Raw genomic sequence first — 15,994 nt, 5'->3', positions numbered from 1 at the left:
GTGGGGCACCTGGAGCACTGGTGGGGAGGGACCCCAGACCCCCTTCCGGCCCGACTAACCCCTTGGCCTTCTTCCCCCAGGAGCTGCCAGAGCATGACGAGTTTGTTCAGCAACACCATGTCGCCCGCCAAGGACGGGGCCTCCTCTCTTCCCAGGAGGCAGGGGTCCTTCGCCAAGCCCCCGCTGCGCGCCCTGTACGACCTGCTCATAGCACCCATGGAAGGGGTAAGTGCCTCCCTGGCACCTGCAGCCTCCTGCTGTTCCACGTCGTCTACTGGCCAGTGCCCACGTGTATCGCCCTGATATGCAAGAAGGGGCTCCTGAGACAACAGGAGTTTTTCCGGAACACAGGGCTTCTCGCTCAGTGTTTCAAAGCTGAAGTGGACTCGGTCTTGGTTGGCTGGTTTGTGAGCAAGGCTGAGATTCCAGTTGGCAGATGTGGGTTCCAGTCCAGCTCTGCTCTGCTCTCAGCAACCTGACACCCCCTCCTGGCCTGTGCAGCACACTTGCGGGGAGGCCCAGGGCTGTGCACATTTTGCAGTTGGCGGTAGGAACCGGCTGCAGAGTGGGCCTGGGGCACCTGCATCATGGCCACTCCCCATCTGGCAGGTTCCATGGGGGATGTGACTGTGGCACTGCCGTTCCCAGGAAGCGTCTTCCATCCTGTGCTCACGCCTTGCCGGGGGTGCTCCCCCACCTCCCCACATCTCATTCTAGAATCTTGCCTAGGTGGTTTCACGGCAGGGCTGTGCTTTCAGGCGGGAATGGGTCTCAGAGAAGCAGGTCCCACCTTTCTCTTTCCCTCGGCCTCTGACATTGTCAGGAACCTCTGAGTTCATCACACAGACTCCAGTTGTAAAGGCACGCTTGCCTTTGAGTTTTCTTGAGAAGGTTGGAAGCAGTTGCGGTTAGTTTTCTGTGGCATGTCTCACCTGCCCTTTGTGATACGTGTCTTCGTGTATCACCTGTTAATTCAGACACAGCTCTCTAATGGTCAGGTAAGTCACAGGACCTGGGGATCTTTTTGAATCTGAATTCTGAGACCATCAAATGCCTTTGTAAATGGCCTGTTGGGAAAGCCCACGGCACTTGCAGCAGATGGGGCCGCACTCTCTGGAGGGACCAACTCTCAGGTAGGGAAGCTGGCATGGCCGGTCCGCAAACAGCAGGCAGCAAGCCATCTTGGCCAGGCTGCTTTTCCCTCCTTCATTCTGCCTTGCAGATGTCGGAGTGACCCCTTAACAACCCTTTCTTCTGCTCCAGCCATGACAGAGGTGAAGTGCATCCTCAGGAAATCGCAACTTGACAATGATTTCTTTGTCCGCAGGAAATACTGTACCTTTTGCTGCCTGGCCTCCCAGGGACCTCAGCTCACCTAATGCTTTGAAAGAGGCAGCTTGTCTGCCAGTACCCTCTGGCCTTTCCTTAGCTCAGGGATGTGGGGTGTATTGAAAAGTGTAGAGCCTCTAGGAGCCAGCAGACCTGGACTCCTGTCTGCTCTGTCCTAGCTGGCTCCCTTGGCCAAGCTGCTATCCCTCCTCGTGGATCCATTTCCTCATATGAAATGAGGATAACCCACCGGACACATCAGGGGAGAGCAGGGACCAGACCAGATAAGAGAGCATGTGGACAGCAGTGGCCCCCATGCGCGGACACACACCTGCAGCCCTCAGTCACGGCCGCTGCCTGCCCAGGCCTTCCCGGTGCTTCCAGACCTTCAGGTTGTATCACAGTCAGCTCTGCCCTGCCCTTGGTGTGTGGGCCCGGCCTGCTCTCAGCCCACCTCCCTTCCTGTCCATCATCAGCCTCAGTGAGGTCTCCAGGACTGCAGACCGCAGAGAGCTTTCCCGCTCGGAGCTTCTCCGGTGCCATAATAACTTACCCTGACTTATACGCCATGCCTCAGAGGAAGAAATATATCCCTAGACCCTTAGAGTGGTTTTTCAGTTTTCTTTACTGCCATTCACCATCATGCACACCGTTTCAGTGACTTACTACCAGCCTTCCCCGCTGCATTTCCACTGACCCTCCAGCTCCTCTGAAGGATATTTGAACCCTCAATTATTTTGCTCTCTTGGGCCTTCTGAGTTCTTTTGCATTTACTCATTTGCATTCAGGGCCCCCAAATTACATTTGATTAATGATGGTGGGGGGTGAGGAACAGTGGTGCAGAAGGCAAACATGGAGGTTAGCTGTCAATTAGATTGATGGGGGCAGACTGCCCTGTGACCGTCAGCCTCTGCTCCCAGGGCCCCTGGCACTCACTAAGGCAGAAGCCGTTTTCAGCTGGAGGGATCTTACTCCCTGCAAGCTCCTCTCATCTTTCTGGACCCAGCCAAGTGTCCCCTCCTCTGTGAAGCCTTCCTTGTCCTATTCCCTGCACTGTACCTGCACCCCTTCCCCTCCACCCTTACCACAGCCCCATCCATACCCAAGTGCCTTTCATGGCACCGATTCCTAATTGGACTCAGGACTTAGCTCTTTGCTGCCTCCGGTTCTCTGCCTCACTGCCCACCACCACACCCTTAAGGCATGTCCCCAGTAGCTGGCACATGGCACTCAGTAAAGTTTATGGAATGCTTTTGTGGTCCAAAGCTGCATTTGCGTTTTGGGTCTAGCTTGGCATGGAAAGCAGAAGACACAAGAAGGGAAGCAGTTAATAAAGTTTGAGGGGAGCCACTCTTTGTATGGAACCTGGGGGCTTTCCAAGGGGTTGTGAGGAAGAAGGAAGACGCTAGGCCTGCTTTTCAGGGATCAAAAGTGCACTTGATGTGCCCAAAGTGGGACCACTCCTCGGGCTGTTTCACTGGCCGAGGCATCCCATGTTTAGCTGGGCTGAGGACGGAGACTGTGGGAGGGGTCTGCTCCCCCGGGGAGAGAGCTCGGAGAGGAAGCCGAGGGGCACGGGGAGGCTTCTGCGTTAACTTGGACCTGGGAAGCTGCTCCAGCACCAGGAGTCATCCTTGAAGAAGATGCTATGATTTTATCAAATCTGCATGTGGCTTTGGAGTTTCCTCCCCGAGGACTTTACTCTGTGACTTAAGGGATAACAGCCCGCTCAGGGGGCTGGCGGTGGCCTGTGTCTGCACAGCCTGCCCTTCCTTCAAGGGTTGTGGAAGGGGGGCGGTTACAGACTCGGGTCTCAATCAGGTTAGAACAATGACCAAAATAATGCCTGTTTAAGTGAATTCCTGAAAGGAGACGGCCCGTCACCAAGAAAGTGGGATGGCTTCTTAAGAGCTGCGCGTGGCCCCCTCTGCATTCACTGCGTTCCGGAGAGTTGGGAGCTTTCCAGAGCTTTGCAGAGCTTCGCTGTGCGAATGAGCCAACCAGCCCTCCAGCATTGCAGGGGGGCCTCCGCAGCAGGGGCCGCAGAGCCGGGGGTGGGGGGTTCCAGGTGGGGAAGGGGATCCCACCCTGCTCTGGGACCACTAGAGGGCGACACGACACCATCAGCCAGCTTCCCGCCGGCTGCTGCTGTCAGCTGCCGGGTCCTTCTCCATTTTCATTGTATTCAATGAAAATACAAATCAAAACCAAAAGTCCAAGATTACGAATCACTGACAGTTCAAGACTAAAACGATTAGCCTCTTCACCTGGGGATGATAATTATTTGAACAACTGCCTTCATTTAGCTGCAGCCCCGCTGCTAAGGGACTAAGTCAGACAGTGCGAAAAGCAGAACAGAATAATATCTTACCTTAGGCCGTGCACCAGTATTTGATTCAATTTGGCTTGAGGGAATCACTGCCGTGGCTTCTCCTTGAACTGCGCTGTCCTTTGCGATCAGGCTGGCACCACCGTGTCCAGTTATCTTGGAAGAGCGCGGCGTGTGCACACAAGCCTTCATCAGACATTAAATCAAACCCTGTCTGACACCCAAAGCAGAGAGTGTCACCAGATGGAAGTTGCAAGTGTTTAGTGCAAACGGGACTGGGACCCTGTGTGTGTCCACAGCATTCATCTTTAATCAAGTTAAAGGGAAGAGTGGTAACGGTGGCCTCTGAGCCAGGACTTCCCAGTCTTGTCCCCACGGCCTGCAGGCACAGAACCACACCCTTGGGTGGCCAGGGACTGGCTGTCCTCCACCCAGCAGAGTTCCACACCAGGCCCCTGTGGTGTGCGGGTCGCAAGGCAGGGTTGCTCTCTGGGAAGCTGCTTATTTACTTCACATCCAAATGAGCCCCACAGTTTACAGACAGAGGCATCATGAGAAGCCAGAAATTGCTATAACCAGGAACCAAATTTAGAGTAGGAAACTTCCTAGGAGTGGATCAAGTCACTCTTCCAGGGTTTGGATTTGAGGACTTCTCAGGATCCTTGGAGTTTGGACTCATCCTGGTGATAGAGTCTCCATCTCAGCTGACTTACACCCGCTGCTCCTTATGTTCCCAATTCTACGGGCACTGTTAGGGCAGCCAGCAAAAGAGAAGGACCTTGATGGGAAAGAAAAGTCCTGGTTCACCCTCGCTCTTGATCGATGAAGCTGTTGAGTTACCAGCTTAAGACCCCAAGTTTAAACTTACTTAAACTTGATGTTCACATCTGTCAGACAGGTGAGCTGCTTCGTAAACCCAGGAGCAGGAGTTCAGGGGGTTCACCTGAAACCGATCATCTGAGAACGTGAAGCTGGGGTCCGGCTCTGCCAAGGACTTGCCAAGAGGATAGCCTGGCTTGTGGCTGGGTCAGGACCACAAGTACTTCACTGGGGCAAATGGAGTTTCATAAAATGTTACTTTCAAAATCAAGAAGTGTGATGAGCCAGCTTACCCTGGATCAGATGCAACACGAGATGAGAACTGACCACTCGGTGCCCGTTTTCCAGATAGATTGGCGTGTTTGCAGACAGCCAGGGAGTTTTTATCCATAGAAATGATCGGACGTGGATTCCACAGGGTGGGATGGAGGAAGAGGCCCTTGGGGCTGGCAGCCCCTCCGCCAGGCCATCTAGTTGATTTCTGATTGAAACATCTGTAGTAATATTTAAATGAGGACAAATGTCACTCAAGGACTTCCATCAGTTCTACAACTGATTAGGAGGAGGAAAAATGGAAGCAGTTACTTGCAAGCTGTCCGAACCACTGATGGTGAGAGCACCAGAAGAGTCAGTGATTTCCCACGAGTTGTAAGTAGCTTTCTCACCTGGGTCCCTGCTGTCGGGTGAGTTTCACCTGTGTCCTGGCTCTGTTCTGGCTGACAGTCTACAAGCAGCCACCGGCCTTTCTCTGGCAGGTTCCGGATATACTGCGGCATCCTCCTGCCAGGGCAGTGTGTGTGGGCTCATTTTTCCAGGGCAGCCAAGACAGAGACATCTGCCCTGTTGCAGGAGGCTCCTGCTGCCCGCGTGGTCCCTTTAGGCTGATTTGGCTGACGTTGGACGCCGAGTATCGGGCAGGCCCCTCTGGCTCCAAGGGGCGGTGGGACATACTTTTCCAACACCCAGTCCCGCCCTTCCCACCCCCCTCAGGCTCTTTAAGCAAACCTGCAGTCTGTTGTTTGGCCAAAGAACACAGTTGAGTGGATTGAAATTTTACTTTTCCATTTTGGGGCTGGAAAACAGTATCTATGGTCTTGGTAGATTTCAGTGCTTGATTGAGGGTTATTTCCCATAGGTATGAGATATTTGCTTAAACTGGATACATCTATCTGGGATGACAAGATTGCTCAGAAGCAACACAGAAAAGGTTCTTCAACCTAAAAAGTTCTGTTTGATCGATTTGCTCATTCAAAAATACGAGTCAGGAAAAATCTCATTTTTTCATTCAGCACAGCATAACCAAACGCCTTCTGAATCCTAAGCTCTATATGTACTTCTGGGGTGTCTAGATTTCCAGCAGTCCTTTGCACCTGGAATCCTCATCATAGACGGTAAAGTCTGTTTCGTGGTAAATCTACCCAGCCCAAAACTCACAGACCCAGGAGCGTCCGTCCTTTCCACCCCCGCAGTGATCAGGGATGGTCACGCTTCTGGCCTGTGAGGCTGTGAAACCCTGAGAGACCTTCTGTTCCTCCAGTGACACGGAGCCGCTTGGGCCCCAGGGGGTTTGTGGACAGGACACTTGGAACAAAACATTTGATATTGGTACTTTCTGAAGCATTCAAGACTCTGGTTGCCATGGTATATACAGAAACTTCTACAATAGCCAAAACAGTAAAAGAAAGAATTCACCACCCAAACAAACATCCAGGATTGGTGGGGGTTGTCCAGAACTGCAGGCGGGGAGATTTGACTTCAAGGAAACTGCGTGGTGGCGTCTTCCACGGGTGCCTGGTGTTGTGGTGACTCAGTAGACAGCTGTGGGTGACCGTGACAGGGTCATAAGGAAGAGGAGGAGCAGGGCGTGGTGACATTTGTCTTTCTTATTCCCTGGGGGTAAAACTTGGAGCAGGATGCTCTAGGAAGGCCGTTTGGACATTTGAGCTGCATGAATATTTGTGAACACTGGAGGGAAAGGGAATGAGTTGTCCTGGAAAAATTATTGAGGCTCAGGAGAAAAGAATATAAATAGGGGCTTGTGTTCAACTTATTCCAAGCACCTGAAGTCGTCTGTCAATTCACACTGGATCCATGTTCCCGAGTGCCCCCTGGCACCAGGCATGGCGTCCTCCCTGTGCCACCGCAGCTAGCTTAGTCGTCCTGAGCCTGTGAGATGTGGCTTTAGAGCTGCTGGGGATTTGGGCAGGGAGGTCCATGCCCTGTTGAAGGGCTCAGAACCACCATCTCCCAGCCTGCACCTGCTGCTGCCTCACCCATGCCTCCCTGCCTCCCAGTTCCGAGCTTCTGAGAGCTGCCGGCACCGCAGCCGGCCCAGACTTCCTTGCCTTGGTCAATCTTTCCCCGCTACCCAGAATCCTGCTTCCCTGCCTTGTCCCCCTGGCAGAGCTCTCCCTCCTTCTAAGTCCAGCCCAGAAGAGAGATCTGGGTCTAATCAGAAGATAGAAGCCTCATAAAGTTATTAACTATGACAAAAATGTAACTATAAAATATAAGGGAACTGTGGTTCTCTAGGGCTGAGGGATGTACTGAGAAAGGACAACCACTGAGAAGGTGCGTTCCAGCCCACCCGAGAGCAGAGATGAGTGTCCTGGGGCCAGGCCCCCTCCAGAGAGCAGGCAGAACTGTGGCTGCTCTGCCACCAGGGCAGGGCACTCAGCGGGAGCTGGGGCACTGGCGGGGCAGGGCCTCCAGAGCACACAGGTTGTGCAGAGATGGTGCTTTCTATGTAGAGAGACCAAGGCTGCAAAGCTGCAGAGGGGCCATGTCTGTGCCCTCCACCCACCGTCCCTCCGTCCTGCTGCTGAGGGAGCTCCACACCTGCTCACTTTGTAGAACGGGCGGGGGGAGGCATTGGAGCTGTGCGGCGGTGCGCTCACAGCTGCTCACAGCCCCTCCGCCAGCGTGCACGCATCTGCACCCACCTCCTCTCCCTGCCATGCCTACCCCTGCCCTGCACCCTCTTGCTGCCTGCCACGGCGTCGGGCCTGCCGTGTCCTTTCTCTGTGAGCTGCTGGGCCCGGCACACAGTGAGCTCGGGCAGCACTCGCTGCCTGGGATTCCAGGTCGTGGTCAGGGCCACAGCCCGTCTGTGGAGGGAGAGGAGGCACCCTTTGGGAATGAACAGATTTTTGTTTACCTGGCCTCCCTGTCTTGGTCTACTTCAAAAAATCCCATTTCTAGAAACTGCAAGGGTCAGGAAGTCTGAGTCTTTGCTGGAAATTGAACTCACTCTTAGCTGCCAGGGTAGGGCTGAGCCCTAAGCCGTTCTATCTTCCAAACTCAAGATGTGGGAAGGTGGTAAATACCCCATCCTAGAGTGACATGCCAAGACACAGAGTAGCGTTTCCTTGAGTTGTCTCTCCTTTTCAGTCTAGCGGAAGATATGTAATTTGGATAGAGATGTCACTTGATTTTCCACTTTCAGGTTCACAGTGGATTAGGGCTAATCTTCTCTCGTGACAAGGGCAGTGCTTGCATATCCGGAGGCAGGGCTCAGAAGGCAGTCTCCAGGGCCTCTCTCCCAGCATCATTCCTTCCTGCTGCCTTTTAACTGGAGCTGTCACCTGCCGGCCCAGCCTTTGTCCCCACAAGCCTTGCGTTTCAGAGAGCAGCTGCTGCGGTCACCCCCTCCTTTCATGCTGCCCAGACAGGTCACCTTCGGGTGCTTGCCCAGGGTTGGACACACAAGCCGGGCCCTGTGCCTGCTCCAGGCACTGCCCCGGGGGATCCGGACTGTAAATTTGGGATAAAATGGCTAAAAGAAAAGTCTCCGACCTCTTAGGCTTGAACTCAGATACTCTCCCTCTCCTGGTCCCCTAAACTCACTGCTCACCCAGCCCCGGCAGGTCTCCTTGTCCCCCTCTCTCGACGCCTGAGTTGCCGTGCACAGTCCTGTCGCCTGTGCTGCAGGCTGCCTCCCGGCGGCTCCTTGGCCACGTGGCAGGATGTGAGGCAGAGCTGATGGCCTGCGAGGACCACCTTTCACACCTGCCCTCCAGGGCCCCCCACAGGCCGGCCCCCATGTCCTGGCCGGGTGGGCTCCAGCATTTAGTGCTGTCTTATTAAAGAATGGCTTCTTGTGTGTTACGCTCTTTTAACTGCATCGCAAGTGCACAGGCAGGGGTTGTGTCCTAAGCCCGCCTTCTCCACAGTGCCCGGCAGGCACCGGTGAACACAATTAAATGGCTGTTGGAAGCAGCTGAGGCCAAGCTTGGGCAAAAGGCTAATGATGATAAGGCCACATCAGATGGTCACTCCCTTGTCGGGAGCAGAAATCACGTGTCAGAGGACACACTCGCAGCGTTCAACAGCATGGACTCCCCAGTCTTCCGGCCGGTGCCTCAGCTAAGATTTGGTGGGGGAGGTTTAGAGTTCTGCAGACCCCACCAGCAAACGCTTTCTCTACACGGATTCCAGCCCCAACACTACACCCCTTGCCTTCCCCAGCGGTCAAGGGCTGCTGTGATTGGGATTTGTCCACAAGTGGCCTGTGGGATGCGTGACAGAACCTCACCGGGTCTGAGCCAGGCAGCAGGGGCTCAGGGAGGACCTCATCACAGCGCCACATGGCTCGGTCCACCGAGGGCCGGGCCGGCTGGCACATGGCAGGTGGGCTGAGCCCCGCGCAACGTCGGCAGCTCATTACCCGTCTCAGGCAGCCCGGTGCTCACCGGGCAGTGAACAGATCGTCACTGTCACAGCTGCTGACCCCACACTGAGATCGGGGGACAGTTGGCTCTGGCACTGTGGTCCTGCTTCCAGGTGCACGTGGCACCCTGAAACGGCACGGGAGTGCGGCCCCCAGAGCCCCCTCCCCGTGTGACACCCAGGGGTCTTAGGCTGCGACACCCACCTTAGGTGCAGCCCCCAGCAGAGCCTGCCCAGCCCCTGCCTGCCAGTGCCACCCCAGAAACTCATCCCACAACTGTGATACACCCCCTTTCTGGGTTGTCCAGCAATTTGTTTACTATAAACCCTGTCTTGGAAAATAGCTCTTAAAGCAAACAAGAAGCGAACTGCCCTAATCGTTTTTTCATTTTTATTTCTGCTTTCTTTAGATGCAGCTAGAATTGAAAAAAAAAAAAAAAAAAAAGCACAGAAGCCAGAGGGGGCCATTCAGACTGAATGTCCCACCAGGCACGTGTCACTTTGGGTTAGCCGAGCGCCTTCTGCCACCCTTAGCCAAGGGCCCACGGCAGAAGTCAGATGAGGAGACGTGCACATCGGCTCCCCCGGAGCACAGCAGCGTCCTGGTGGGCGCCCACTCGTCAGCCCATCCCTGCAGACAGGGGCAAGGGCGAGGGGTCCCCAGCACTCCCCAGCCCCCCGCACAGACTCTGGGCCAGCGCCGGCGCCCACCCGGCCAGGACATTTCCCTCCCGCAGGCTCTGGGCGGCAAGTGCCTGAGTAGCAGCTTCCTCTCCAGTCACACCCCGGCCTGTGTCAGTCCAGGTTTCACAATTCTTGCCCGTTTATTTTATCAAGATTCGTATGCCTTAGTCTCCATCTGCAATTCTTTGGGAAAGAAATGTGTCTGTAGAGAACAGGAGTGAGTGGGTTCCGTCTGTCTGCTGGTCAGTCTGTCTGCTGTGGATCTGCAGGCAGCTCTCCGGGCCTTTCGGGAGTGAGGGGTGTCACCTCCATGTGCTGGGTCCCCAGGCATCCCAGAAGGAGCAAGGGGCAGAGCCGTCCAGAGCCAAGGGGACAAGGAGCATCTCTGCAGAGAAGGAGCAGAGGGCCGGAAGGCTCCGGAAGCCCCAGAGACTGGCCCCTCCCCCTGTAGGAAACCTTCTCCTGCAGCAGATGTCATCCTAATTTCCAGAATCTTCCATCCTTATTGTGATTTTCCAGTCCCCTGTCCATTGAAATGGACAGTGTAGCCCACTAGGTCAGGTTCTTGCCGCGGGGTTGCGAGGAGTCACTGCTGATTGTTCCTGGGCTCCCTGTGCTGACACTGGGCGTTTGGGGCACAGCATGGCACACAGACCTCTTTGTGGGTCATCTGCCATTCTGCTCATCCCCGACCCCCATAGAGACCGGCTGCGTTTGCTCGGGCCTGCCCTTGTCTCTGTGGACATCGCTCTTCACGTCTGGTGACCTGGCCTCCTGCTCTGCCCCAGGGCACCCACAGATGAGATGCCCCGTCCTCCAGGCCTGCAGGGCAGCGCCACAGCCAGTCTGTGCAGCACCCCACCTGGTGACTCCCCGCGTGGGCAGCGCCACCAGCCAGCCATCCGTGTCCGGCAATTCGGAGCCTGCCACTCAGGGTTCTGTTGGCCACTCAGGGTTCTCTGGCCCCCAAAAGCGCCCATGGGTGGGGCCATGCCTGAGCCTCTCCATGCTTGCTCCACAGGGCCTGATGCACTCCAGCGGCCCCGTGGGCCGGCACCGGCAGCTCGTCCTGGTCCTGGAGGGGGAGCTCTACCTCATGCCCTTCGCCCTCCTGAAGGGAAGCTCCTCCAACGAGTACCTCTACGAGCGCTTCGCCCTCATCGCCGTCCCGTCCGTCCGCTCCCTCGGCCCGCACTCCAAGGTAACCTCACAGCATGGGCACAGGGCACGGGATGTTCCCGCCACTATGGGGTGGGACACGGTCTCAGCTGGGCACAATGGCCTTAGGGTGCACCTGTCCGAAGGCAGGGGCATGGCCCTCATGACCCCTCGTGCCTCCAGAAGCCATGGTTTGGGTCGTCTTTCTCTGGTCATTTCTTGGCTGTGGCATCAGGTGTGAGCTTCTAGGATGCACCGAGGCAGGTTCAGGCCAGGCTGAGTCTGAGGGAGCTGCTTGTTCACTGCAGTCTACGCGGCCCTCAGGGCCACGGGCGCCTCAGCACAGCCCCCAGCTGCCCAGCGGAGGGGCCGCAGCCAGGGAGGGCAGACGGGTAAGACCCAGTGCCGAGTGGAAGAGTCCGGCTGGGCAGTGAAGGAACTGAAGGCAGCGGGGGGCCTGCAGGGCACAGGGACTCGGGTCTCATTCAGCCAGAAAAACCAGTCTGGGGAGAAAGGTCTGTGCAAATCAAGGAGGCAGCAGAGGGCCCTCCCCAGAGCCGCGGGTGCCACCCATGGCCACCCTTGGTCTGGACTTTTGAGCCAAACCTGAACCCCATTCCCTTGCCCCAAACTCTCTGAGAACCCCCGAAACCCTGACTTCTTTCTGACTCTCCATGGGCCCCCGAGACTCCCACCCACTGGCGCTCCACTTGCAACAATCCCTCCTGCCCCAGCCACAGGAAAAGAATAAGCTTTACCACGAAGAACACAGACTTCCAACCTTAAGATGCACTTGAGCTGCCCACTGTGCCCCAGACCCCGTCTGTCTGTAATCTCCCACGGCTGGCAGAGTGGGCCTCAGGCAGCCGCCGGGGGGGTGAGCTGGGCTCGGAGCTGGGCTCTAGGCCCCACGTGAGGCGCCACACGGACCCGCCTGGCCTGGTTGTTCATGTGAGTCATTGGCTGCTTCTAACGGGGTTGGGTTCTGTCTTGTGGATTTTTAGAAATCTTAGGTTTGGCTGTTTTTGTTTGTTTGTTTGTTTTTCAGTTTATTTTATTTTATTTTATTTTTTTTATTAAATCCAGTTTTATTGAAATGCATTCACACACCATACAATCATCCATGATATACAATCCACTGTCCACAGTATGATAACATAGTTATGCGTTCATCACCACAGTCTATCTCTGAACATTTTCCTTACATCAGAAAGAACCAGAACAAGAATAAAAAATAAAAGTGAAAAAAGAACACCCAAATCATCCCCCCATCCCACCCCATTTGTCCTTTAGTTTTTATCCCCATTCCTCCACTCATCCATACACTAGCTAAAGGGGGTGTGATCCACAAGGTCTTCACAATCACACTGTCACCCCTTGTAATCTACATTATTATGTAATTGTCTTCAGGAGTCCAGACTGCTGGGTTGGAGTTTGGTAGTTTCAGGTATTTACTTCTAGCTATTCCAATACATTAAAGCCTAAGAGGTGTTATCTATATAGTACATAAGAATGTCCACCAGAGTGACCTCTCGACTCCATTTGGAATCTCTCAAGGTTTGGCTGTTTTTGTTGCTGAACCTTCCCTGTCTCATGAGACAGAATCAGTTCAAAGCAAAAGAAATCATTTTCACTTGAGTTGCCATGGCTGACTGTGAATCCCAGATGTGGGGGGCGCTGGCCACATCTGACGCTGGGCTGCCCAGCGACAGGCACCTCGGGCCAGACCTCACCTTCTTATGCAAGTGGTTCCTCTCTTGATGACAGTGAGTCGTTTGCCAGCTTAGCCAGGGATTTGGAAACAACCCGTCCCCTGACAGCACAGCATGAAGCACCACCAAACAGAGCCACCAAAACTGCAGTTTTGAAATAAGTTGATACTTGATGTTTTCCAAAAAGCATCACAAGTCCTCATGGGGGAAAAATCAAAAGTTTGTTGGACTTTTTTATGCTGGTTTTATAATTCAGTGATGTTTGTATTTTGAAGTCTGTGAAGAGAGAGGGATCGATGATCTTTCCAGTACATAGAGTCCCTGAAGGACTTAATTTGACTTGGTCTCACTGGAGATTGATCTGCTTTTTGCACAATTTAAACAAAGTCACTCCTGGAAACCCCTGATTTATCTGGAGTGGGTTTTCCCCTTATTTAGGGGCAACACAGAGGGGTATGTGGGAGTGAGGGACAGAAAGGGCCAATCGGGCCCCACAGCCTCCCTCCTACGTATCTCGTCACCTCAGCCAGCCCCAGGGTCGCCACAATCAGGAAGTCTCCCACACGTCATCCAGTCCTGGTCATTCTCAAGAGCTCAGCACAGCACGTGGTTCTCTAAATCACACATCTGTGTCAAAAAGACTGACAGCGTGCATGGGGTCTGTGGGGGCCACGTGGCTGATGGGCGTCTGCTTGTGTCCCCCACCCCACCCCAGGCCCACCTGAGGAGGAGTCCGCCCATATACCCCAGCTGCACCTCCATGGCGGCCGTCGTCGGCAACCCCAAGCTCCCGGCCGCGGTGATGGACAGGTGGCTGTGGGGGCCCATGCCGTCGGCCGAGGAGGAGGCCTACATGGTGTCCGAGCTGCTGGGCTGCCAGCCCCTGGTGGGCAGCGTGGCCACCAAGGAGCGGGTCATGAGCGCCCTGACCCAGGCCGAGTGCGTCCACTTCGCCACCCACATCTCTTGGAAGCTCTCGGCCTTGGTCCTCACGCCCAGTGTGGACGGCAACCCAGCCAGCAGCAAGAGCTCCTTCGGCCACCCCTACATGATCCCCGAGTCCCTGCGGGTGCAGGATGATGCCAGTGACGTGGAGAGCATCTCGGACTGCCCGCCCCTGCAGGAGCTGCTGCTCACGGCCGCGGACGTGCTGGACCTGCGGCTGCCCGTGAAGCTGGTGGTCCTTGGCTCCTCGCAGGAGTCCAGCAGCAAGGTCACGGCCGACGGGGTCATTGCACTGACGCGGGCCTTCCTGGCTGCCGGCGCGCAGTGCGTGCTCGTGTCCCTGTGGCCCGTGCCGGTGGCCGCCTCCAAGATGTTCATCCACGCCTTCTACTCGTCCCTGCTGAACGGGCTGAAGGCCAGTGCCGCCCTGGGCGAGGCCATGAAGTCCGTGCAGAGCAGCAAGCCCTTCGCCCACCCCTCCAACTGGGCAGGTAGGGGCAGGTGGGGGCCCAGGGAAGGCGGCCACGGGAAGATCCAGGAAGAGCCGTGTTTGCCGTGATTCTTAACTCCCTCCAAATCCGTTTTTTAATACTATGGTATTCATATAGTCATTTTGACCAGAGAGCAGCAGAATAGTTTGCCCCCGAAGATGCCTGTAAAATTTATCCCTCTGGATGACCTGTTTTATGGCGCCCACATTTAAAATCCCGGGACCGTGGAAAAGAGTGACGTGGCGGGAAGACCCCGGTTGGGGACTGGGACACGGGTTGGTCGGACTCCATGTCCTGGCTCTGTGGCCTGAGGCAAGTTTCTCGCCCTCTCTAAAGCTCAGTGCCTTCCGCAGGAGCAGGGGCCTGGTGACGGTGGTGCCACAGGGTCCAAGAACCGGCCCTGTGCTTGGCTGCCGCTCCTGAAAGGGCCCCTCTGCCCTCTGTGGGGCCCCCATCCCGACTCCCCAGTGTGCTTATAGATGTGATGTTTTTGAAAAGAGGCCCTGTTTGGTTCCATTGACAGACACAAAAGTCACAACTTTGTGCTGGGAAAGCATTTTTTAATGGTGCTGTTTCGTTACTCTGATAAGAGCCTCATCTCACTCTCTTAGAAAACCATTTCCCCCTTCCTCAGAGGCAGGTCAGTCCCACGGGCCTTCTCCCCAGGCCCCGAGACCCTGGGCGGGAGGAAGGCAGGAGGAAGGCGGGATGGGGACCCACTGCTCTTGACCCACCCAGGCCCCGCAACCTCATCCCTCCTCCCCGCTGCCCCCACCCGGCCCCCGCGGGTGCACCTGGGCCCCGGCTGTCCCTCTCTCAGGGCCCAGGAACGAGCAGAACGAGTGTCAGGGACCCGCCATGCCAGCCCCGGCCTGGGGACTCCAAGCAGAGAGGGGCCCGGTGGGGCAGCGTCTCCACTTACCTCAACAGTTGAGCAACACTGACTCTTAAAAGGGAGGGGCCAAAGAGACCCCAAACTGCCACGCAGCCGGTTAGTTGTTCCCACTGCTCTCCGTCCGGGTGGGTTAACCGTGAGACAGAGATGAGCTGCAACCAGCCGGGCTGGGGGGCTGGCAGGGGCCTGGGGAATGGGGTGGGGGTCTGGGGAGGGGACCGGGGTCCAGGGCCTCCCAGTGCCCCGCTGAGATGGGGAAGGTGTCTGAGGTGCTCCCTGTGCGGCACCCCGCAGGGTTCGTGCTCATCGGAAGCGACGTCAAGCTGCACAGCCCCTCGTCCCTGGTCGGCCAGGCCCTCGCAGAGATCCTGCAGCACCCAGAGCACGCACGGGACGCCCTGCGGGTGCTGCTGCACCTGGTGAGCCTCTCACTCAGCCCCCCTGGGGCTGCTGAAAGTGCACGGAGGGGAGGGGCGAGCCGGAGGGAGCCCTGGCACCAGGAGGCATGAGGCGGCGAGAGGATGTTGTGACTGGGCCACCCCGACATCACGGGCGAGCCTGTGGGTGTCACACACCCCAACACAGCAGTCTGCATGGGGCCCTGAGTGAGCCCGGGAGGGGAACATGCCCCGGAGCCACACTTGCCCCGTGGGGCCCACACGCCAGTCCTGCTGTCTCCACTAAGGTCCCCGTCAGCCCCCAAAGTTGCCGTCCTTCCTGGCTGCAGCCCCTAGACCACTTTTCTTAGGTGACTGAACTGCCCTCCACCAGTTCAGCTTTCTTCTCCCCAGGCCCCTGGCTGGTTGCCCCCGTGCTGCCTCGAGGCCCCTCAGGCACATTTAAGGGTTTTCTCTTGTCTTGGCTTTCTCTTGTGGAGGCTGTGGGGCCAGGGGGTCAAGTTCACTGCCCCTACCTCCTTCCAAGTGCCTCTTGGTACCCCTCGGCCCCATGGGCAGTGTGGCTC

The 15,994-nt window shown here is 56.2% G+C and overlaps 1 protein-coding gene across 5 annotated transcripts in view; it reads left to right on the top strand.

Moving 5' to 3' along the window:
• The window catches only part of TTC28 (tetratricopeptide repeat domain 28), an 836,277-nt gene that overhangs the window by 806,634 nt on the left and 13,649 nt on the right, over window positions 1-15,994 (top strand). For all 5 annotated transcript variants that reach the window (XM_037817392.1, XM_037817391.1, XM_037817394.1 and 2 more), the window contains 4 exons: window positions 81-225; window positions 10,851-11,030; window positions 13,415-14,135; window positions 15,325-15,449. In XM_037817392.1, coding sequence (XP_037673320.1) covers window positions 81-225; window positions 10,851-11,030; window positions 13,415-14,135; window positions 15,325-15,449 — 1,171 coding nt within the window. The remainder of the gene's footprint in view (window positions 1-80; window positions 226-10,850; window positions 11,031-13,414; window positions 14,136-15,324; window positions 15,450-15,994) is intronic.

The sequence above is a fragment of the Choloepus didactylus genome, chromosome 23 (assembly GCF_015220235.1).
Source record: "Choloepus didactylus isolate mChoDid1 chromosome 23, mChoDid1.pri, whole genome shotgun sequence".
Classification (NCBI taxonomy): Eukaryota; Metazoa; Chordata; class Mammalia; order Pilosa; family Megalonychidae; genus Choloepus; species Choloepus didactylus.
Note: the sequence above shows the minus strand (reverse complement) of the source record. Positions and strands in the feature narration are given on the sequence as shown.